This window comes from Tetrao urogallus, assembly GCF_951394365.1.
Source record: "Tetrao urogallus genome assembly, chromosome: 21".
Taxonomy (NCBI): Eukaryota; Metazoa; Chordata; class Aves; order Galliformes; family Phasianidae; genus Tetrao; species Tetrao urogallus.
Genome location: NC_136834.1, coordinates 1,474,184 through 1,498,969, shown reverse-complemented (window position 1 = coordinate 1,498,969; position 24,786 = coordinate 1,474,184). Strand labels below are relative to the sequence as shown.

Genomic DNA, 24,786 nt, shown 5'->3' with positions numbered 1-24,786 from the left:
TCATTCCTTTGTGAGAAGCAGGCTGCCTGTGTTGCTTCCAATAGCAGAACCCTTTAACACTCCCTGGCTCTCCAGGATATCTCCAAAAGGCATGAACCAGTAGAACAGAACTGCAGAGCTCTGCAATAGCTTCCATCTAGTGCCAAGGATGCTCTCACCAATAAAAATGTAACATGTGCTTATGTGGCTAAAATCTGATAGCAAAACATTTGGGAAGAAAATTCCATGAACCCATCACTCATAAAACAGATCAGGCTCTGCTAAGCCAAGCCTCCCAACAAGGCAGATACTGGATCAAGGACCACAGGAAAACCCAGGATGTTTTTGCTGTTGCTGTTCATTTGTTTTAATAAATCCCATGGTGTTTCATTTTTATTCAACTTGAAATCTTGAAGCCTTTCTTCAATGCAAACATCTTTTAAGACTTAAAGCAATCAAACATCCTCCAAATTCGTATGACTAATTCCTTTCTATGGCCTTAAACTTCAAATCAAATACCTTCAAAGTTTTTCACAGTCCCCAGATTTTTCCCATGTTGCTGCAGCAACTGCTTCAGGAGGTATCAAACTCATAAAGCAGTTGGAAAGCTGAGCTGGGCCAGTCAGTGTGATCCAACATGGACACAGCACCTCCTGTTGTTTCACCTCATCCTCATTTCTGCCAGTTATCACCAGTTATCAGAGTTATCATCTCTCAATGGACTGTCATGTCAATAAAGTTAAATGTCAATGCTTTACAATCCCATTTTCAAAACAAGAAATGGAACAGTTATCCACTTCCTGATGCTTTTCAGCATCCCTGGAAGTTAAGATGAGGAAGAAACAACACGGCATAGAACACAGCAGGGAACGTAGAGACTGCTTTCTGAACAAAGTGCAATTTCTGTATTTATTTGATTCTCTCAGAAGGAGAAGTGTGACACCTACTGGAAAAACAGCTTTTGCACAGCATGTATTAATGCATACAAGTATACAAACCCAGTCCAGACCTATGAAGCAAATACAGCTCTAAGCAGTGGTGATTCAAACAGGCTACAAACTTGGTCAAAACATTACAGAATGCCTATGACAAAAGTAATTAAATCATGAACTACCAACCTGTAATGCAGCTCAATTTGGATCGCTCCTGGACTGCTGGTATTCTTTGATGACTGGAAGATGCAATTGAACACATTGGGCATGCCTGCTGTGGATTTCTGTCCAGCGTAACGCGTGTCAAACGCCATCATGGAATGGGAAACCAAATTTACAGACTTTGTTCTGTTTGAAGAGCTTTCAAAAAGCAATTTCGATTTCTTAAAATCAAATCTAGGAGAACAAAAAGAAGACATCTAAGAATCTTGTAGCTCATTTATTTCTCCAAGTCATTTACCAAACAAATATGCATGTTATTGTGCTCGTCTCTTTAATTTTTCAAACAATGATAATCACATCTCATGCCACAGAGATACAAACTGCCAATTTGGTCACCAATTAAGAAATACTGTTTCGTTATTTACTGCTTTATTTATTAATTTCATGACTAAGTTAATTCCTGTCCTATAATGAAGAAGTGGTTCAGATAATGCATTCAGAAACAAAAGAAGACTCATACCTGGCTAAAGAGCTGCACCCATCTTTTCCTTTTGGATCCATCAATTCCAGACTCACATTAACCATGTCAATGAGGAAAGACATAGAAGTATACACTTCTCCACTCAAAACTGTCTGAAAGCATCAAAGACCAACATTCTTTTTAAGAACATCTGTTTAAATCTCATTCTTAACTAAATTTTGTTATTTAGGACAAATGCAAACAGTTACAGAGTGTTTCTCCTTTAAAGAGTTTAATTAAACATTGCTGAGAGAAAGAAAAAGACATTTCACAGCATCTTCCCCTGCTGTGGTCACACATTTCATTCCAAAAATTACAGCTGTGCAACATAATGCCTGGAAGCCTCACAAGATCAAGTGAAAACAATGCTTTCCACTAATAAGGATAAATGATGATTATTTCCAGGTGCTGCCCACACTTCTCCCTGAATGGACTGTGTTTGACTGCAGCCCTAGAAGATGGGCAGTAATTGATAACTTACTCAAAAAATAAAAAGGCTCTGCTGCAAAGCTTTTATTACTGAAATTCTTCTTCTGGATTTATAAGACGAGGGGTTTTGACAAAAAGCAGCTTCATAAATCATTAAGAACATCACAGACACAATGGGAAAGGTGCCATCACCCTGCACATGCTTACAGGAGAACCTTCAAATCTCTTCAAAAAGTTCTATTCCTATGGAAAAATCTTAAGCTTCTTAATGTGGTGACAGCATGCTGCAACCTAACAGCTGAGCACAAACACCTCAGACAGAAAAAGCCCTGAAGTACAGTTTTCATAGATTTAACTTTTTTCTCTTTTTTCTCTAAGGAAGGCAAACAATGGCACCCATTTCTCACATCTCTTCTGAAGTTGAGAATCTCAGAAATATGGATTTATATCTGCAAGCCACAGCTGGAAGGACAAAAGTGTTACAGAATAAAACCCTGAACTCTCAGCAGTATCTACAAGTTAGAAAGTTCCTCACTATTCCTCTGTTGTTTTTGGGGTTTTTTTGTGTCTGTTTGTTAGTTTTTAAATTAATTAGTCCATCTTATGAACTACGACGAATTAACACATGCTGTGCCCAGTCAGGAAATGCAGTATTTCAGGGCAGAATTTCAACTGCATAAACCTGCAGTTCCTCTTACATGAATTCTTGGATCCTGCAGGTCGTAAGGTCGCATGAACTCCTCCACGGGTTCCCCAAGGTTGTTCTCCAGCAGGCCACGTATCAGTTTGTATTTAGGCAAATCCAGAGAGCAATGGACTGATGAGAGACTGCCGTGTATCAGTATGTCTGCAACTGCATGACTCAGCTCTCTACAGCAAAGAAAAGAAATGGGTTTTCAAGATACTACAGCACAGCAGGGAATACTCTAAGACACATGAGAAGGAATGTGAAACGCTGTGTGTTTCCTATACAGCATAGAAGGATCCCACTTGGATCAACTCACTTGTCTAAGTTTCTCTCTACTTGCAACTTCAGCCTGAAAGGTTCTTTCAATAGACTTCCTCCTGTCTGCCTCACACAATAGGATGGAAAGCTCAAGTCTGTACTTGTGTCTTCCACAGCCTTGGAATACTCTCTTGGGTATCTCTCTGCAGCAAATATGTCCATGTCCTGCAGATCAACCACAATGCAGTCTAAGAGGCAGATGTGATCCTCTGCAAGTGCACAGGAGATAACACATGAAACAAGAAAAAAGAATAAAGCAAAAAGAAATAAAGAATTTGCAAAACTAATGCAACTTACCTAAAAAAAAAAAAAAGACATTTAGTTTCTCCTGGAAGTTATTCTGATATTTATTCACACTCATCAATATCTGTAACTATCAGATACCAAGCTTGGGTAAAAGTGAACTTACCTAGGAGTCCACAATACTCCTTATGTTCATATATGTTCATAATACCCATCTTAAAACACACCCAACCTGCAGCAATGTTCTTCCAGAAACTGAACTAAAATTCTCTAGTCCTTTAAGCTGCAAAATCCACACAAACTAACAAGTTACTTACTCTTAAATCTAAAATCTTTAAACCAAGCACTTTCTGTTCACAAGGTATATGTGAAATGGCACTGCATTATTCTACACAAAGAACTAAATTGGGTTCCTACTGTTCGTAACATACCTGGGCTCTCAGGGTTCGGTACAACAGCTAGTTTGGACTGCTGTCCTTGTGGCTTACTCAATGAATTCAGCTCACTCTTCAGCCTAGAAACATTTCCTCCTGATGGCTTTTTCATGAACAGTCCTTCCAGCACTCCTTTGGATTCATCTGCACTCGTGGTTTTCTTCATGCTGTGCTTTGGAGTTCCCAAAGGAGACGAAAACTGAACGGAATCCTGCTAAAGAAAGCAATTCTATGATTAACAAAAGCTTTCCCCCTTCAAATACAAAGGGCCCAATACATTCAATATCCTTGACCATACATCCTTGACCAAAAAATGTTTTCTATGAATTACATTATCTTTTACCACTGCAGAAAGATGGTCAAGCTTTTCTCCTATCACCTTAACAGAAAAAAATACTGCCTTTAAATATATATATATATATATACACACATCATTTCAGAAACATTTTCAAAGGAAGATGTGAAACATTCCCAAGGAGAAAATAATTTAAAATGTCCTTTTTTTTTTTTTTTTTTTGCACAAAACCTCCCCCAAAATCCCATATAAATGAAATTAACATCACACAATGGGCTAAGACTGTCAAGATATCAAGCATTCCTGTAGAATAAAGATAGGAAAAATCTTTTAAAAGCTGTTTTGCAGAATACCTTCAATAGGCAGTGATTTCTGCAAGACCACGTCAGCAATTTAATATTTATTAGAGTAAGGGAATAAACACTTCTGTATGTGATATTGTTTTAGGGGTGTCAGCCATGATATCAAAGCGTGTCCCAGGATTTTTCTGCAGGAGCTGAGTTTATAAAAAACCCCTTATCCTTATTCTTAAAATGTCCAGAAGTGAAAAAAGCGAAGTTCAAGAGCAACAGTTTGAAAATGTGAGCATTTAGCATGGCCCTATAAAACAAGGCTGCAGAGGACATGCAAAGAGAAGACATCACATCATTGTAAATCCATGAGTTTAGGCAAACCCACATTAATAGCTCCTCAAACACGCATAAACAGCACACAATGATAAATTCAACTCAGAATCTTATGGAATTCAGCAAATTCTTTACACATAAATGTAGGTGGGGACTTTTTAAGTGCTAAATTCCACAAGAGTAGGATTTTTTAGTTAATGAGGAGCACCTTATCACTATCACAAAGATGTGAAATACCTCAAATAAAACTGGATCCTTGTATGCATTGCCTTGCAAAATCAGATCCTCAAAAAATAAACAAGGCAGAGAAAGAAAATGAAAACAACAGAATGCAAAACTGAGAAACAAAACCCAGCCCCGCATCAAAACACCCAACACCAAAACACACCTCTATCCTGCTCTAAATCACCAAATACCTGAGTGCTACATAACACAGTCCTGTTAAAATGAAATAAAATTGCTACATACACATTTCCTGTACCCTTCCATCATTATTTGGGGGATGTTCCATTTATGAATCTTTACATATAGCTGCACAACAGAGTGCAGCAGAAGCAGAACCAGCGCTCAGAAGACAAGTCAATGTTACAATCTAGTGCTATCTTTCAGTAAAGGCATTGTGAGGTATTAATCATACAGCAATAATGGACAGAAATCCTGCAGCAATGGCAGGTCACTTAAATCCCATCTCCTCTTTAAGAAGGGAATGAGTGACTGCCAGAACAACCATCCATTTTGTTGCATAGATTAATTCTAGAAACCCTTCCCAGATGGGTTTTCCTAACCTCAAAGTTCCCTTCCTTGCACTTAAAACTTTGGTTCAAACCTATACTGGAAGCCTTTTCTTAGGTTTCACCTAGTGAAACCAACCACACATAGTTGGTTTCATTAAGTAAAAGCAGAAAGCGAAAAACAAACTAAAACAATTTCAGTTCTCCAGCATTTTCCAACAACTTTCAGCTCTGAAATACCTCCGTTCTCTGCTATTGTATGGAAGAAGGAGGTCTAGCTGAAAGTCTTTTATGTCCCCACATGCAGGTGTGCACCCAGCTGGTCCAGCTTTCCTACATGGCCAGCTCCATCAGCACAACCTGCCACTGCCCCGAAGGCCTCAACAAGCAGGCACTGCGTGTGCAGAACAGAGCAGCTGGGTACAAGAACCTGCAGCCAGCTCCAATGTACAGAGAGAAGAACCAGAAAAGTCCCAAGCAGAGAAACTGAGAAGAAATGTTCTTACCTTGTTCTTCAGCGAGAAGGTGCCTGGCATGCCTGCAAACAGAAATCTGTTCTTCACTTTCAGTTTTCCAAGATTGGCAACAATAAGACTGTTGGATTTTGAGCTTTCAGGTATGAGCAGCACAGGAGCACCAGCCTCAATATCAAGAAGAACCCGGGAAGCTCGCTGAGCTTTGTCTCTCACCTAGAATCATAGAATGGTTTCAGTTGGAAGGGATCTTTATGATCATCTAGTTCCACCCCCCTGCTATAGGCAGGGACACCTTTCACAAGACCAGGCTGCCCAAAGAGAGAGCAAACATTTGTTTGAAAACTTGGTTCATAGAATCATAGAATGGCCTGGGTTGAAAAGGACCACAGTGCTCATCCAGTTCCAACCCCCTGCTGTGTGCAGGTCACCAACCAGCAGCCCAGGCTGCCCAGAGCCACATCCAGCCTGGCCTGGAATGCCTGCAGGGATGGGGCATCCACAGCCTCCTTGGGCAACCTGTTCCAGTGCCTCACCACCCTCTGGGGGAAAAACTTCCTCCTAATATCCAACCTAAACCTCCCCTGTCTCAGTTTAAAACCATTCCCCATTGTCCTATCACCATCCACCCTCATAAACAGCCATTCCCCCTCTTGTTTACACGCTCCCTACAAATACTGAAGCATCACAGCAATTTGGAAGCCCATTGCATGCTTTGCTTTTTTTTTTTAGTACTTTTATAAAGCGTTCATCATAACATTTTCAGATTAAACAACAAAAGACTCTTCTTGAGGTTTTCTGGCACTGTTATGTGTAAAACACATTTAGAAACTCGAGTTTGCAGGAAATAGGTGGCTATTCCACACTGATTAGTACTGAATTCAGGAACACAACTTATAAAATTAAGACGAAATGTTGTAATGATTTTATACAACAAGTTTAAAAGGGAAAGTGAACTCTTCTTTTCAGCAAAGAACAAGTCCAGTTCAAAAAGATTGATGGAAACAGCAAACACCAGCACAACAGGTGCCAGAATCAACATTAAATTGCACTGTCCACACTGAACTGGAAGGGGAATGAGAAGACCATGTGACAACTCACTGCTTAAAAAAGGGATTCATTATGAAAAATTCATTTCAACTTACAAAAGTCTGCTGGGAAAGAACGGAAAAGAACAAAAAAACCAACACCCCAACGTACTGTTTGTCCTTCAATTGCTGCTCTCTGCCGGCCCAGGACATCCTGAAGCTGAGTGAAGTGCTGAATGAAGGAAACCACCTCGGCCTGGAAGCGCTGGGTGTGCACATACTGAACAGATGCCATCCTGAGAGTGACACGAATATCACACTCCCTCTGCAGCAATGGATCTGGCCGCCCATATCTGTGATAGAGGACCAAAGTAGAATTTAGTTTTCTATCTTAACACCATTTTACAAATAGAGCCATTCATTATTCACTTACAAAACAATAATGAACAGGATTTAACTGGTGCTCGCAGTACATAACTTCAACAATTACAACAAAATATAGCTCATATGACAGTATCTTGCTAATAGGACTCAGGCCAATAACCAGAGGTTTCAATTCATACTTGTAAACTTGAAAAATGAGTGCTTCTTCACCACTTGTAGTGAAACGTTCTCTGTAAAACTCCCCGTGAGCTGTAAGGTCACTTAGGGACAGACCTCCAATGCTTCCCTGCAGGGCTAAATCCCCATCTGCAAAACAAGAGCCAAACAGCTGTAAGCATCGAACATACCTTGCTGAAAACCCAATTTTTCCATAAACTTGTATTAGTGGAATAAATTCACTGTAAGTAACTCAACAAAGGACACTAATTAAACATAAAACCTGATACTGAAACAATTTGCTACAAACATTAACCCAAATGCAACCCTATCATTTGCACACACAGCGATCACAGCACTCTGTGAACTTAGAACTCTTTTCTTCCTCTGAAACAGTAATACACACTATTGTGCTGCTCTGCAACTGGGAGGACTGCAAGAATTTAAAGTCAATCCTGAAATATCCCAATGGGGAGGAATAGAAGCATCACCCTAGAAACAGGACATAAAAAACCTAGAACAATAAAGCAAGCAAACAATTCAAACCACAACTGAAAAGTAACATCTCCTTTTATTTTAAATCATCTCCCATCTACTCACCAATTATTTCCAAGTGAGCTGCAAGTTTTGACACACTGGCTTTAGCGAGCTCACTCGTTGTCTTGTTCAGAACTAAAGACAAGGAGTGGACCTGGTCAAACAAAAAGAAACAGGGTGGCATTACACAGTGTGAGCTCATAATTGGACTGCCCTGTTGGGTTTTTTTTTCCAAGACAATTTCACTACAACTCAAAGAATGATCTGATCAGGACAATCGATGAAAGCAGCCTTTTTGCATCTTTGTTTGCATGCTAAAGTCTCCCAAATACCTTAGAACAGTCAGGTTATCAACATGTCCCAGCACTGTTATCTTTGTCAAGATTTGCCATTTGTTAACACAGAATCATAGAATGGCCTGGGCTGAAAAGGACCACAATGATCATCTCATTCCCCTGCTATGTGCAGGATCACCAAGCTGCCCAGAGCCACATCCAGCCTGGCCTTGAATGCCTCCAGGGAATGCTTCCTACCGCACCTCTGGACAAAGACTATGTTACTGCATGTCTACACTCATAAACATGTATGTATGTAAAGCTATAGAAGCATATATATGCATATATTTTTGAAGTACACTCCACAGCACCCAGAACAGCTGTTTCAATTCCAGTATGTCAGCTCCAAGGAAAGGTAACTACTTCAGAGACCACCAACACTGAGATTCTGCCTTGTGTTGCCCCAGGGAAATAAAAACCACCTCCCACAGGACTTGCACTTCTCTAGGCTCTCACTGTCCAAACTCTATCCAGGAGAGCTCCATAAAGATGAACATGGAAAGTACTACTTCAACCTCTCTTATTTAAGAGACATATATACATGTGTATGGAGAATGACAGAGCAAGGGAGCCAATCCATTTGCAAATAAATGTTTTCTGCAACTTCTCCCTCACAAAACCTACATACACACATATTCTAAATCTACTGTTTTAACTGTGTTCTTCACTGCAAAATGCAAATGTGACTTAAGTTTCCATAAAGCAGAAGTTCTATGGTAGACAATACCATTATGATTTTGCACCTCAGGCACCATACCTTCAAATCCAGCTTAGTGTTTACAGGCTCTTGGGCTGCACAAACAGATGAGGTATTTACTTCTGATTTAGATGTCTGCTGAGCATCTTCAGGTTGCAGCTTCATCGCGTGGTTATCAGCAGTGGATCCAATCCCAAAGAAATCCAGTATCACCACCCAGGTTTGCAGAGTTATTAAGACATCCAGACAATTGAAATCGACATCTATGCTGCGATTAATCTTGCTATAGCGAGAGGAAAACTCAGGATGCTTCCTATCCACTAGAAATACATTGATATGAACCAATGAATCATCAAAGTGACTTTTTCCACAGGGCAGCTTGGATCTATCTGCTGTTGGAGAAGGAGGTGGAGTCAGGGGGTACTCAGAATCAGCATCTTCTTTTTGCTTCTTACGTGAGGCACAAACTGGTCTTTGGTAAAGCTGAAAGACATTGGATGCTTCTTCCATATGAGATGGCAGGGAACGTGGCATATCTGGATATTCAACGTTGGATACTGAGGGACATGACTGTGAAAGATATTCCTTGTGTGCTAAACTGGATGGCTTGGGAGCTCCACGGGACACCATCAGATTCTTATACACAGAGTCTGGTTTTTTTTCTAGAAGATCTTCCATTAGCAGTGAACGCAAGGCAATCTGAATAGACAAAGTCTGAGGATGATCTTTAGTAAACTCAACATCAAAATCCTGAAACTTAAGGCTGACAAGGCCTTGTGCACCGAGTGTAAGATCACCACTTAACTGAACCTGGAGCTCAGAGATGTGGAAGTTTGCTTGAATCTGAGTGAAAGACTTTGTTTCCCTGATAGTTAATGACTTGTTTGGAACAGAATTAAAACTGGAGTGGCTGAATAAGCCATTTTCCTTCCGTTCACTTGAGAATTCTGTGCCTGTACTGAGAGCTGATGCTGATGGAGAACTGTGACAAGTCGAAGATGCAGCAGCAGCTGGAAATTTGTTCAAGTCTTCATTGTAAATTAAATTATCCAGGGTTTGCAGGACCTGTTCATACACATGTTTTGCTAACACAACCTACAATAGAGAAAAAAACAACCACAGTCAACATGGTAGCTCTCTGTAACACTGAAATAACTACCTGTATCTGAAGATACTTCCCTGAAAAATTTGTATCCAATATGGAGAAAAATGTGTTTATACTGATAACAGGATTACTAAGTTACCATACCTGAAGAGGGTTCACAAATTTCCCTTCAATTTTCATGATGTTTGTGATTCCAAAGTCTTCATTACTCAGTGGGAATGTTACATCTAAATCTCTCCCTAGTGGTATCTTTTCTAATTTAAACTGGATGGTGGTGTTATTCAGAATGTGGAAAGCTGTTAAGAAAAAGTGAAATGAGAACAATGTTATAATACATGAATTGATTATCGTATAAGGACTGCACAGCAGGGATGATGCAGGAGCTATGAACCAAGATTTCTCAGCAATGTTGGCCCTGTTTTGTTAAATTTCTGCACGAAAGACATTATTCAGTTCTTGATTAGGAAAATAAAAATGGATACAAATAAAAGGACTTGCCCATTTTATTTAAAATTGAGCAGCATATTTCAGGACGGGGTGAGGCAGTACATAAGCAAGCCTACAACCGAAACACATTTTTAGCCCTCTCTACCATTAATATTAAAAATAATAAAGAGTCCTTTGATTAACATACCATGGCCTTTATGTAATGATTCAAAGAAGTCGTGACGAGTAAATTGGGATTCCTCCTGGCTATTAATACTGGCAGGACCTGAAGAATGAAGACCCTGAGATACTTCACTTGCAGACTCCTTCTTGCTCATAAACTGGCTGGTATTTAAAGAATACATTTTAATATCTTTTATTTCAACTTGCAGTCTATCACTTGTAGACTCATCTTCTCCTGGTACAAAATTCTGTATAGATATTTGTCCTAGGTGACCTACAAGCAGCTCAGGGCTACCAGGCTTTCGAGGTATTGAGACAATTGGTGATTCAATGTTGATGTTCAATATAAGCTTAATAGTATCACTTTTGAGAGCTGGTGATCCAAATGCAAAGCCATCATTGTCTTCTAAGTTGGCAACATCTCTTGATCTTGGCGTCGTATCAAACAAAGAAACCATTTCACTGTATTCAGCAGTTTTAGTTGCCAAGACTGTAGTAACTTTTGAAGCTGCACTTTTCAGCATGCTGCGGAAATTCTCTTCCAATTCATCCATTGACAAAGTCAGTTCTTTCAGAAATTTAGCAGAGTGGTTGTAGTGTAAGGAGGCCATTCTGAGATTGAGAGAGCATTCCTCTTTTGACTTTTCGGTCAGAGTAAAACTTAACGCATCTGGAAGGCCACTTCCATCATCAAGTCTAAAGAAAAAAGATTCAAAGTAGTCTACATCACCAATGAGGTTTTCATACCTTCCTGTATTCCCTATGCTGACAACATACTGGTTCTTAACACTGTCTTGCGTTAAATCCATCAGGTGAAGACATCCAAGAGAGCCATTCACATCAAACTTACTACACATGGAAACATTGACTTTGGTACCACCAATACTGGCTGTTGCAATTTTTCTGCCATATTTTTCTCCATTTGTCATTCCAACTGTCCTGAGGAGGAGGATATTCAACCAGTGAATATCAACTGCTACCTCTGTATTCTGTACGTAAGTAGACTGAAAGGTTTCCTGCTCCCTCCAATCTCTTTCCGTGTCGTCCATTAAAGGTTGAGGACTGGAATCTTCTTTCTCCTTCGGGAAAGATTTCTGGAGAAACCCAATCAGTTCAACAATTGTCTCTGGATTGAGGATGATATCCAGGTTGTTCACCTGTACAGAGATCACCTGCAGGCTGCTATCCAAATTCATTGATGGGCATTCTGCGCTCACAAACTGATACTCTAATTTTATCAAAGACTCTTGATCTTTTCCACTGTTGCCAGATGAAGTATTCGATGCAGCAGCACATCTCTCTGTCAGACTGGATGTGTCAATGGGATGTGCATCACACGGTCCGTAAACTGGTGACTGAGCCCTGCTGTCTCTGAGACTTCCTGTTGGCACATCAAAACTCAGATTCTTATGAGAAGCCATCAAAAGGTCAAAATCTGTTCCATATGTTTGCATAGTGTCAACAAGTAACAGTCCATGAACAGTCAGAGACACTTCTGCATCGTAAGGCCTTTTCACAAAATGGGCATTGGTGCCAAAAACCTTCAGTACAGAAATATACCGTCCATTACTTTCAACCCCCAGCTGCATACAGTTTACTTTGAACTCAGCCAGTAGCAGCTGAGATTCAACAAGAACTTCCCTGGTATGCTGCTCGAGCATCACAACGCTCTGCGTCAGATTCATTACAGAATCATGCAAAGTGCCAAGCTGGTCAACCTCCAGAAAAATCTTATCTTTCCCTAGATTGAGGCCATCTGATGACTTCGTTTCAGATGCACTCAGCTGTGTGCAACAGTTCTTCAAAGCCAATATTTTATCTTCATTGATATGAATTTTCAAGTCCGGTAAACTGCCAGACAAGACAGCTCCTGGGTATTTGGGGTCAGATGTGTATATCAATCTGCGCTCCAACTGCAGGTGAACATTGAATTTTTCTACCACATGTGTTGGACCCACATCACTGTCCTGAACATGTTTCCAGTTGTCTTTCACTCGACCCACCATGATCTGAAGATCCAGAAATGAAAGCGTGTATCTCTCGTACATTTTCTTACTCATTAAGTGTGCTTGTAACTGCTCTTCACTTATTTCTACTCCAGTAAATTCAGAGAGTTTGATTCCACTGTTAGTGCTGGTTTCAGGTGGTGGAGTATTGGGAGGAGTTGCAAGAGGTGTTTTATATTCCTCATCACTTAACTCATTGAATTCTGGTGAAAAAGTGTCTGCATTCCTTTTAGATTCTTCTGTGGATTTAAAAAAAAAAAAAAATAAAAATAAAATAAAATAAAATAAATCAAACAAATAAATAAGCAAACAGAAGTATTCCCCCCTCCTTGGATATTTCCCATCATTACCTGATCATCCTGATTGATGCTATATTTTTAAAACACAGGGTACATCCGGTACTGTCCTTGCCCCTTTCACTGTCACTTTCTCTTTCCTCAACAGGAAATCTACTACACTTCTTTTACATGGATGCAGATGTCAGTCACAATGTATTAAAAAAAAATCTATTAAAAGACACTATTTTCTCATTTTTTAATCCACTTTCTATTACTACAAGCTTTACTGTTATCAGAAGCTGTTTAATAAAGAAATGAAATAATCCATTAACCTGCCTATGCAAGCCTTTTGAGACCCTTCAGGATTTGATCATAAATTCCTTTAAATCATCTAAAAGAAATACTTAACTACAATATATTGCTGATCCAATATGTGACAACTTTATCTTAAACTGTATATTTTTGAACTTCTTTTTATCATGAGAAAAAGCTTTTTCTACTCTGCAAAGCAGGGATTCTATCTTCCAAATTTCCTTGTAGCTCAAACTACTCCTACCAGGCTGATGTATTGGTTCCAAAGGGAAACAAAGATGTATCTTCTGTAAACAATTTTTGTTCTTGTTCTAGTTTGCCCTGACACAGAAGTTACTGCACAGTAGACAAAACATCACTGCAGATAATTCTGAGCTCAACACCTTGACTTTTCACTGCACCACAAAACTACTCACCCTGGAGCTGCACTTATTAAAAATTAAATGAATAGCCCATTGGTATCTCCTTCATTTTTTAAATATTTAAACATATTGGCACACACCATACACTCAAATTTCATTTTAATTTTCGTTCACTGTTTTCCCAGTAGAACAGGAAGGAAGCAATGAGTTGTTTAAGAAGCAAAGGACACAGTTTTCCATTCATTTCTATTAATTAGCTGCACACATGCGCTAAGAACAGATCCATATGACTTCAGAGCTGGAGGGCTTATTCAAAGCATACTCTCACTGGGAACATTGTCCCCAAAAAGTATTCAACAGCTAAGTTTTGTATCCCTCAAAACAAAAATCTCATCTGTGGTAAAGGGCCTGGAACACTAGCTTCACACCTGCTTAAAGCCTTCAAGAGGTATAAGATTATAAGCAGATTATTTCATTTAATAAGTAACCTCAAACCCCTGCCCTAAAGAAAACCCGTGTCCCACTCCTCATTACTTTTAAAACACACCAGCTAAATATTAATTCAAAAATTATCACTAACAGCAGAATTGTTTGTGAAACTACACATCTACAGAGGAACAACTCTTGAGACACCTCTACTTTCCACAAAGAAACAGGAGTTTCTGGGAGAAGGTGGAAGGAAAACGAAAACTACAATAATACTAAACCATACCTTGAGAATTGGTTAGCAGTATTCTTCCCAGATCTATAACAACTAACACTGGATCCACAAATTTGAAATCATCAGGAAAGATCACCTGCGGGGCAGAAATATCAAGGCACACTGTCCAGCTTTTGCTGTTTTCCTGGAAGTTTAAGAAGAAAGAAAAAATGATTCACAACATAGAAATAAAATCAAATAAAAATGCCATGCCAAACATATCACCCCAGTTAGGCACTTTTCCACTGTCACATCTCACAGTCAATAGCAGAAAAATACAGCTCTGCTATTGAGGGTTTCAAGTGCTAAACCATTTGTCAAGAAAGCCAACACAACCACTTGTGGCCAACAACTTACAATGAAGTCTCCTACTAGCAAACGATCAATAGTTTGCCTGATTTCAGCTTTCGTCTGCATTTTCAGCTTGTTGTACTGTCTTCTGGCAGCTTCAGCCACTTTGGCCTCTAACTCAGACTGATATCCAAAACCTGTGCGGGACATTTAAAAAAGAAATAAAGACTTATATTGACTTATTCTGACAGAGAATCAGTTCATTTTAGCAATAAAATGTAAGATAAGAACACAATTTTGCCTGTATCTATTCGTACTCCAGAATAACTTGTTGCTCTCCATGCTTTTCCAGGAAAGCTTACAGAAGTGTTCTGCCTTAGTTAAGTATTTTAATTCAGGTGGCACAAACACTCATCATGTGGTATAGCAACAACTTGCAATTTGAAAGTGAAAGTTACAGGAGTCTGCCCAAGGGAAATTGATTAAACAGGAAAATCAGAGACATCTCAGAAAAATCTCAGAAATTCAAATTTGAATTTAAAGAGGAGATTTGATTAGTGCTTTAAATTTCTAAGGATAAAAATAAAGATATATATCACAAAAAAGAAAAAACAAAAAGCCACACAAAAATATATATTAAAGGTTAACCTGAGGCATGAACCCTTCCCTTGTAGAAGAAGTCGGCTACTTTCTTAATGGCTTGGGGATTGTAAATAATATTTAGAGGTCTGGTGCTGACTTCCAGGCGCCTCTCAAAATTGCTGTGGATAGGATTTCTTTCATAGAGCATCTCAAACACTGGGGCATCGGGATCTGCAATGGAATACAAAACAAGTTACACAAACAACAAAACTACTGGGGGAGAAAAAACAACAACAAAAGACACACAAAGAAACACTGCCAAAAAAAACCAAACAAAACAGACACAAAAATCAAAACCCCAAGTACTGAATAACTGACTTGTGGTTGGTACAAATAATCTCACACGCTCGCTTTTAAAAACAGGCTCAAGTACCTACCAGCACTTTGGTTCGTCATTTCAGATGACAAATTCTGGAGCCCAAAGGAAGATACGCAGCCAACCTCTTTTTGCTTGTAACAATTTAAGAGAGAGAAAAAAAAAGTGAGAAAAAAAGTCAACTAACTCAAAACAAAGTTTTTTCTTCATCAGACTTGTGGTCATTTCAAGTGAATCATATGTGTTGCCTGAGACCTTTTTATGCATTTTTTCTTTGATACAGTCACACAAGAAGGAAGCACAACTATCTCATGGAGCAGCCAAAGCCTGAAGTGCAAGTTTCAGTCTGTTTTCTACAAACTAAAAAGCAAAAGCAGGGTAAAATTCTCATAGAATTAGACTGAAACTTTTTTTTTCTGCTTAGAAGAGATATTTCAAATCTCTACAGTTATTCATTAGGAAGAAGAAACAGCTTTTGCATTCCTGGTTCTCTATTTCTACTCAGTGCAACAGCAAGCAGGTGCAATAAATCCTTACTCAGTTGGAGCAAACAACTCTATGAAAATGACCAATTACTGATTAAGCAGCAATGCTGACTGCTCCAAAATGAAAGCCTGTTCAAGTACGTTATTCTTTTCCCAAAGTGTAACTGTAATGTTGAAACTGCAAGCACACAGAGCAAACAGTGGAGATTTCTATGAGTTATCCTTAGAAAAGGAGGGCAAAAGTACATTCAAGAAATGGAGATTTTTCTTCAAAGCTCATTTCCTCTTTTAGGGATAAGGCACAAACCAAGGGAAACAGCTGTGCTGCATTTTGTAACGTTTACTCTTTTCATACGCACACATCTCACACAGTAATTCAGGGTCTGTTCACCTACAGGATTAGGGAAAACGAGGACAGGGAATATGGTCCCTTCAGTTGCCAAATCCCTCAGAAAAAGTCCACCAAGCTGCACTTTTAGAAGGGAAGAATTTCTGCGAGGAAGGGATTCCGCTAAGATCTTCACACCTGCAACACAAAGACAAAATCATTTTATTTCTCCTAGTAGGCAGCACAGCATTTATTTCTATTTTCACTTTCTCCAAGCTGGCTTGGTGAACTCATTTTAAACTTCGTTTCAGTATAAAAATGTTTAAAATGGATTAAAAACAAGTCAGAGGAAGGTCACAAGGTGGACAAAGCTCCTTTCCTATGACAAAGAGCAAACAGAAATTGACTCAATACCTGAAAACTCCAGCTGCATAAAAGCACTCTCCTCAGCACGTGCCACTTTCTTCTCCTTATGCAACAGAGTGAAAGAGCCACCTTGCAACTGCAGGTTTAGTTTAGCAAATACGTGATCTCTCTTTGTGAATGTATTCATGCTGGAGGCATCTGCAGCAGGATCAAAAAAATCATCTGCACCTAATAAAAAACAACAACAAAAGATCATTTATGTAACATAACTCAAGTTTCTGGAAGGTTACTAAAGAACAGAAGGGTTTCTTTGAATTGTAAGATAACTATTTCCCCATCTCTAAGGGGGGGGTAAAAAAAGAAACAAAAACCCATGCAGACACACCTCTTTCCTTAACAAAACCGAATGCTCAGAAGAACTTTCCCATTGCAATTAAGGAGCAATAAACCTAAATTTAAGATGGCCCCAACAACCCAGTACAGTCACAGCACACATTACCCCTACCCACTTGAATGGAAACATCTCAAAACACTTTGCCACAAACATCTAGAGCATTTAGAAGTAGACACATTCTATGTATCATTTTAGTAATAGGGATACACCAGTACTGAAGAGGGGTTTTTTTTCCTGTTCATGCTTGTGAGCAGCCTTAAAAAGAAACACAAAACCCCACAGTCATACCTAGCATGTCTTCTGGATTCCACTGCTCCTGGGAGTCTGGCAAAAGCCCTTCAAAAGGTTCACCTTCGTAAGGCTGCTGTGTGTATCCATACCAACCTCCCCAACCAGGAAACCAAGACTGAAGGTACTGCAGCATCCCAGTGCTACTGCCATGTGCAGATTCTGCCGAAGGAGAAGCTCCAGGAGAATCAGGCAATGGTTCTTTAATGCTCTGTATATGAACATTAAAGACATAAATGCTTATAAATGGAAGAACATCACAAGCACACAAAACTTAATAGTATCAAGATATAATTCCACCTACTTCACACTCTTACATTCAGTATACCAGTTTCTAAGATGGAACAAATGCTGGCAAGAGTACTATTGAGGAAGACCATCATATGATAGTCACAAACTCACTATGAAAGGTGACACAAAACTGACAGTGGAGGAATCAAGCATTGTTTGCAACACTAGCACCGATGCCACACTTCAAAAATCAAAACTAATACAAGCTAACACTCTCTAGGAGTGAACACAACCCAAAATAATTCACATCAAGATTTTAAATACTGCCATGGATGCAGAATGCTTCTCACCTCAGCTAGGTCATGAAATTTATCATGAACTATCTCACAGAGGATCTTCAATTCTTCATAGGTTTGCTCGTCCTCAATGCGATGCATTTCTGCCTAAGAAGACAAAAAAGATGAAGTAGCTGTTCTAAAAGAATCTTGGCTCACAAAAACATTTAACATCTCTACAATACAATTAGGATTCATGGCAAACCAACACAGTGCTCATGTCAGGATTCAAACGCCTAAGCACGGGAAATCACACAGGCAACCACAATACTGACATTCTCACTATCTCAAATCCCTTTGTACTGCAAGGTACATTATTTTAATAATACTTTCAATAGTAAAAACCAATGATATCCTCCTGTCATGAATCAAAAGCAAAGTTCAGCACAAAATCTAAACCATGGAAGGATGAGCAAAGAACCTTTTATCTTGAATATCAAAGTAGCTGAACTGTGTAAAATTCATATTCAGTTACTCAAGCCTGGTGTCATGGCGTTTGACTTTATCTTCTCTGCACTGATTAAGAAGCTCTTTCTGGAAGCTTATGGTTCAACCAAGTATATTTTTCCAATGGCATTGCCACTGTTATGTTTCACAGTTCTGCTGAAGACACTGCATTAAATAAAACTCTCATCTTTTATATTATGGTTCTTGCTTTGACAGTTATTATAAAAGCTCCCAGTATGTGAGGTACCCTTACAGTTCACATCCAAATAACACAAGGATTACATCCAAATTCAGGTTTCAGTAAGATTGCATAAGAAAGGTGTGCATGATGGATTTGAGGGAAAAGTCCCACTGCTCCAACAGATAGGAAGCAATTAATTACAGCCCACACGGTTTCTCCCTCCTAAAGTAGAACACAGGTTCATTACGTTCTCCTCCTAAATTCTCAAGCCTAACATTAAGTGGAGGAAAAAAAAGAAGTAAAAAAAAAAAAAAAAATTGACAGAAGACAATTCATCTACACCACAAAATCCCAGATCTAAATACCTGCTCTGCAGCAGTGAGCAGCTCCCCCTTCAACTTGCAATAATACAAGTCAGTATAAGATACTGCATCCTGGGCCCGATGTAACACAAACTCCCATGTAGAACGCTGCCTCTGCTCCCTGATCTCCGAAAGGTTGGCATTCAAAGCAAAGATCCACCACTCTCGGCAACTGAAATGTTTTTAAGTTATTAGAGCACTGATATTTACCAAAAATAACAAGAAAAAAAAAGAAGAATGCATGTCAAACTGGTCCAAAAGGAGCCCAGGGAGAAAACAAAGGGAACTGGTTAGAAAAGGCACCGGTTTTACAGACAGCACATACGGGTTTGTTCTGCAAGTTGAATAGTATCAAACTGGTGCTATTCAATTTGGATTACATGGGCATATTTAAAAGTTTTATGAGGTAAGGAAACACAACACGAAAATTTAAATTCTAATACATGACTGCTGTATCATTTCTTACAAATACCTGTCTTCATTCAACTCTGCCTAGTGCAGGTTTCAATGTCACACTAATTCAACAACACATCCACAGATATACTTACTTCTCTGTTACTGTAACCTTTGGTCTCCACTTTCTGAATTTAAGCTGCCGTTCCTTTCTAGCCAGTTCCTTTAGAAATGCCATGATCTGCTGATACTGCATCTTTTAGTTAAAGAGCAGAAAGATAATTAGCCAATATTGGAGTGCTTTCCAAATGAAAAGGGAGGGAGAGGTGAAACAACCATAGGTTTTGTTTATCTGCACTGACAGTCTGCAAACAGCTTCAGAATCAAGATCAATGTTTATCATATCATTGCTCTCTGGTGTCACATTATCCCAGCAGAAACTCAATTTACAAACTTCCTATTTGAAAGACTTGATTTTAAATCAAATTCTTTAATGTACTCCTTTCACTTGTCTCTAAAGCTAAAGCTTTAAGAAAATACTGATTTTAGGCTATTGCTATTTAATCTGTTACAAACACTGCCAATTTTGCAACCAGGAAGCTGAAGAAATTGCAACAATCCTACATTTATTTCACTGTTTGAAACAGCAACTTTTCTTTTAGAGATACGTAATTCAAGACTTCATTTTCTTTCATTGTCATTTGCTCTGGGCAGCCCAGTCTGCTGGTTGGTGACCTTGCACATAGCAGGGGGTTGAAACTCGATGATCATCACGGTCCTTTTCAACCCAGGCCATTCTATAATTCTATGATTTTACCAGCAGAATCTTCAGGAACATATGAACAACAGTCAGCAGGTGGGAAGAGAATGAGAAGCCCAGTATCAAATTCCCAGTGTGACTCTGCAGACACTTTGATCAAGAAACCACTAAGGAGTGCCTTCTTCCATCAGTCATTTGGTTAGAACCTGACCACCAAGCAGGCTCAATAAAGCACACACAACTGAGCAATCTTGAAGCCTAGCTAGTTTGGACAGGCTGAGGAGTTCCCAGTGGCCTCACCCACTCTGCTCCTGAGTGATCTGTCTGAGATACTGGGAGTGAAGAGAAGGTGAGCACTGGTTACCTGGGACAGCTTCAGGGGTATGGTCTCAAGCACAATGTCACACTCGAGTCGTGGAGTCTGGCGAGACCTTAAAGGCTCCTTTGAACAATTCCTCTTCAGAAGAGCAGACGTGCATACAGGTTCCATGATGTAATTATGATCATGGCTTTCCATACTTTTATCCATGGCTTCCTGTGGGTTACAAGGACGTTTTTTCTACATGAAATGGGTGTACAATATGCATTAGGATATATTGGTTTAATGTATCAGAATACACTCCATTCACAGGTCATTTACAATAACTCTTAAATTTCCTCTTTGAAGGTTAAGCACAAGGTATCTCACAGCACAACTTTTGTGGCTTACCTTTGTATTCTGCCATGATAACACAAAGCTATAAACTTCTGCTGCTCTTAAAAGCACCAGATCCAGTAAAATGTAAGTCAGTTATGGCTATCATATAGAAAGAACAGAAAATGAAAGAAAGAAAAAAAAAAAGGCTCTTTCTCTCATACCTGTAGCTGAGCAGGAGGCAGGTCACCCAATAAAATGCAATCTGTATCCCAATAAATACTGAAGTCAGCAACATCTAACTGCTTTTTCCGCATCAGTTTCTCTACCTGAAATAGAAGGACTGAATGAAGGCAATGACACAATACATCCATGATGTTTTTAGTTCTGCTTACTTGAAAAATAACAGGAAAAACCCAGAGTCAATTTATAAAAATAACCAGATTATTAAAAAGACTTTTTGACTGCATATTTACTAGTACTCATAAAGTACAGCACCACATCTTAGCTGCCCCACGTTCCTCAACAACACTTACTGGCTCAAACACTGCATTCTGCATGGAGACATTTTTGATGCATACGCCAAATGCAAAAGGCTGCAACGGATTGGTGACGTCATCTTCAAACCTCAGATGGACATCCTGAATTTTTAACTACAAAATGAAAAATAAGTATATTACTAGAGACAACTATTTCCATCATTAAGCACACAGCAGTGCTGTGCAGCTCCCTGCCCTCTCCCCCCCATCAATTAGCCCCTTGCACATGTCAGTGCAATTTATTTTGCTATCATTATTTGCCATTTTCAAGACAGATGTGCAACTGCCAATCAAAGACTCAAATCCATTTAATAGACCAGAATCATCACTGTGGGCCACACATACAAACTAAGAGCAGCAAATGATGACCCAAAAAAGTAATTTTACATTAGTAAACCCTTAAAGAGAATCATAGAATCGTAGAATGGCCTGAGTTGAAAAGGACCACAATGATCAGCTGGTTTCAATGCTCTGCAATGTGCAGGATGGCCAACCAGCAAACCAAGCTGCCCAGAGCCACATCCAGCCTGGATGAGAGCACACAGTCATAGTAGTTTCTCTGTGTGTCAAGTCTAAGACTGCATTAAACAGAGACACTTTTGCCTCGAGCTCTTGAGTAGATAAATCCTTCTCAAATATATCAGGAAAAGCAGTTGGGCTGAAGCATCTTCTTCTAAACTGCCCCTAGAGAGCTGAAAAGCAAACATACAGCCACTCTATCTGCACCGAGAAAGGAAAACTCTTTTCATGGAGACCAGTAGACAAACTTTGTCAATTTAGGTTCTTAAATAGAAATAACTAATAATGTGCAGCACCTAAATGCTGAAGTGTCATTAACTACATTAGGACTTCCAAAGAGAAAATCTACAGAGCTCAGAAGCCATATTTTTGAGTCATTTTGCAATGTAGGAGGGACGTGCCAGATTTTTTTGTAACTGCAGAAAAAGAATCATGGAAGACACTGGGAGCTGGAACAAATATTCAAAATCATTTATCAGCAGAAACTCTGTGATTAATTTCTTTAAAACTTCTCTTTTATGAAGACAACACGTGCCACTCTTCTTGATAAATCAACATTTTGGTGGGCTTATAACAAAAAGCATTAAAATGTGAGCAAAACCCATTGGTTTTCATTATCCACCAACTGTTACCATTCAGGAAGAGCTGCTCTTTTTCTCTTGGTAGGCCGAAGGGCTTTCCCTTCCCAGCAGTCCCTATCAAAACCAGTTTGAGACAGAAATCACAGAGATTCCATCCGAAAAGGGACAGTCCTCTGCCAAACATCCACCCTTCATTCACATCTTTCTTCTCTGAGGACTACACAGTGCGAAATGCAATGGGCACAGGTTGTTTTTAGCAGATTGGCAAAGCTCTCTAAAGGCTTATAAAGGCTTACTTCGATGTTTTCTACGATTCTGGTGACCATCGATGCAGTAACTGAGTACCAGTAAGATTCTCCTTTCTGCTGTCGTTCTTTCTGAAAGAAATGAAACAAAGAAAATAGGAATCAGAATTAACCAGCACTGCAACAGCTGAGCAGGAAGCAATACACATACGTGTGTTACGCTGAAATTACTGAACAAAGAGAAGAAAAACAGATTCCAGTATCACCAATGCACGCAGGGGGCTGGAAGTGTGAACTGCACTGTCAGCATGTACCAAATCCTGACTTCAGTTTCCTAAGCGCCTGTTCTCAGCTGCTTCTTAGGAGACTTAAAACAGCACCCCTTTACCACAGCAATTTTTTCACTATGAAAAACAAGTGTGACCCACCTTCCATTTTTCTTCAAGTGCTACAAGGAGGGCTTTCTTATGTTCTCTTTCTTGCAACTTCTCCTTTTCCTCATCAAAATCTTCCTTTTTTTCTGGCGCACCAATTAGGTGCAGTTTTGAGACAGATATTACCCATGGATCCACATGTGGGCGATAAAAAGGTATCTGCAGAGTTATTTTGCCAATGAAACCTAGAAATATAAAGCAGAGACGCTCTCAGATTCCTGTGTAAAAAATGCTTCTGTGACTCCTAGAAAACCTGAAAGGAAATGAGGTGTAAGAAATAAACAAGCTAACACAGAACTGGATTAAAATTAGGTTACTTCAGCTGTTCAAGCTTCTGACTCACAGGTAAAAGTCATAACGTATGCAATCCTTCCTGTTATAAATATTTGTCTTACACACACAGGCAAAATACATACCTGCTTTTACTTCAAATGGCAGCTCCAATTCCTTCAAGGCATCCTTCTTTAGTGGTAAGTTTTCCAGTTCAACAGCACCTATTAAAAGCACACCAAAAAATCATGTCTGTTGAATAAACTTATGGTACAAATGCCAGCTTGAATATTATAGAATAACCAGCATCATGCTTCAAAGGAGAAAAAGAATAGGATTTCATGAGAACAGCCAACCTGCCACATCAACTTGTGCAACAACTGTCACAGATATTCAGCATGCTCAGTAATTTTTTAGTGCCACGTACTCAAAGCATTTGATGAGGTCATCTAGAAACAATCTCAGGCAAAGGTTTAGAGCTGAACTTTACCACCTAGGAGACAGCTTCTACTGCTTCTAAAGGGAAACTTCAAGTATTTTCTGAAGATTACCACGGCACATAAAGAAAAGTTCTGAAGTGTTACAAAATATTCTCTCCAAAATCAGCAAATAGCAGGAAACAGTAAATTAGATACTACTGTAAAATGATTAACTACCAGCACCAAAACAAAAGAGGTAAAGACTACAGAACACTCCCCACCACAGTCCCTCAAAAGGAAAGTTACCAAACAGCATTAAGGAAAATGATATTCAAACATTACATAAATCAAGTGAGCTATTAAGATAGGCTAAGCATACATGTGAAAATCTTGTATAAATTGGTTTAACAATGTTGACAAGAAACAACAGAGATAGAAATGCAAGAGAATTTACCATTCACTGCAAAGTGCTGGCACAAAACTTTATTAGAGGCATTTATACAAAATGTTAAACACAATATTAACTGACAGTGTTAACTCTGAGATGGAATAGAAACAAAAACACTTCTCTCCTTAAATCACAGCATAAAACATTACAGAAAACGCAACAGAACTTCACCTTTCAGAAGAGCAACAGAGAGCTGATCTGTGTTCAGGTTATTGACATATTTGCCCAAATAGGTGTTGAGGACCCAGGCTACCAACCCTTCCAACATGACTGTGTCCTAGAAGAGAGCATCTAACATTTTTCTGTCATTTTCTGGTTCTCTGTTCCATAACTGCAGTCTCAATCTGAAAGGAAATTAATAATAATAATAATGAAATAAATGACTGTTTGAAATAAAGTCTCACCATGCCCACAGACTTTACTACCATGAACTCCCTCTGTAGCCAATCTAAAATATTAAAGCATTTTTAAAGGGAGAAACCAACCTTATGCCGTATTCTTGAAGTCCCAAATCACAAAGCTTCATATAGAGCTTTAAT

At 39.1% G+C, this 24,786-nt stretch overlaps 1 protein-coding gene across 4 annotated transcripts in view; it reads right to left on the bottom strand.

The window, feature by feature from the left end:
* VPS13D (vacuolar protein sorting 13 homolog D) overlaps positions 1-24,515 on the bottom strand; it is a gene marked incomplete at both ends in the record, with an annotated part of 84,409 nt that extends 59,894 nt beyond the window's left edge. For 2 of the 4 annotated variants that reach the window (XM_079545629.1, XM_079545631.1), the window contains 29 exons: positions 1,098-1,307; positions 1,594-1,706; positions 2,721-2,892; positions 3,027-3,237; positions 3,703-3,919; positions 5,864-6,046; positions 7,031-7,211; positions 7,422-7,548; positions 7,999-8,089; positions 9,028-10,062; positions 10,217-10,368; positions 10,707-12,926; positions 14,352-14,484; positions 14,697-14,827; positions 15,279-15,443; positions 15,650-15,722; positions 16,469-16,599; positions 16,816-16,995; positions 17,450-17,660; positions 18,031-18,123; positions 19,009-19,177; positions 19,554-19,654; positions 20,523-20,693; positions 21,017-21,121; positions 21,329-21,445; positions 22,728-22,808; positions 23,105-23,295; positions 23,527-23,604; positions 24,419-24,515. In XM_079545629.1, coding sequence (XP_079401755.1) covers positions 1,098-1,307; positions 1,594-1,706; positions 2,721-2,892; positions 3,027-3,237; positions 3,703-3,919; positions 5,864-6,046; positions 7,031-7,211; positions 7,422-7,548; positions 7,999-8,089; positions 9,028-10,062; positions 10,217-10,368; positions 10,707-12,926; positions 14,352-14,484; positions 14,697-14,827; positions 15,279-15,443; positions 15,650-15,722; positions 16,469-16,599; positions 16,816-16,995; positions 17,450-17,660; positions 18,031-18,123; positions 19,009-19,177; positions 19,554-19,654; positions 20,523-20,693; positions 21,017-21,121; positions 21,329-21,445; positions 22,728-22,808; positions 23,105-23,295; positions 23,527-23,604; positions 24,419-24,515 — 7,139 coding nt within the window. Of the gene's footprint in view, positions 1-1,097; positions 1,308-1,593; positions 1,707-2,720; positions 2,893-3,026; positions 3,238-3,702; positions 3,920-4,863; positions 4,912-5,863; positions 6,047-7,030; positions 7,212-7,421; positions 7,549-7,998; positions 8,090-9,027; positions 10,063-10,216; positions 10,369-10,706; positions 12,927-14,351; positions 14,485-14,696; positions 14,828-15,278; positions 15,444-15,649; positions 15,723-16,468; positions 16,600-16,815; positions 16,996-17,449; positions 17,661-18,030; positions 18,124-19,008; positions 19,178-19,553; positions 19,655-20,522; positions 20,694-21,016; positions 21,122-21,328; positions 21,446-22,727; positions 22,809-23,104; positions 23,296-23,526; positions 23,605-24,418 lie in introns of all 4 variants that reach the window. The other 2 variants (XM_079545628.1, XM_079545630.1) reach the window with 2 other exon arrangements.
* Between the last annotated feature and the right edge of the window lie 271 nt (positions 24,516-24,786).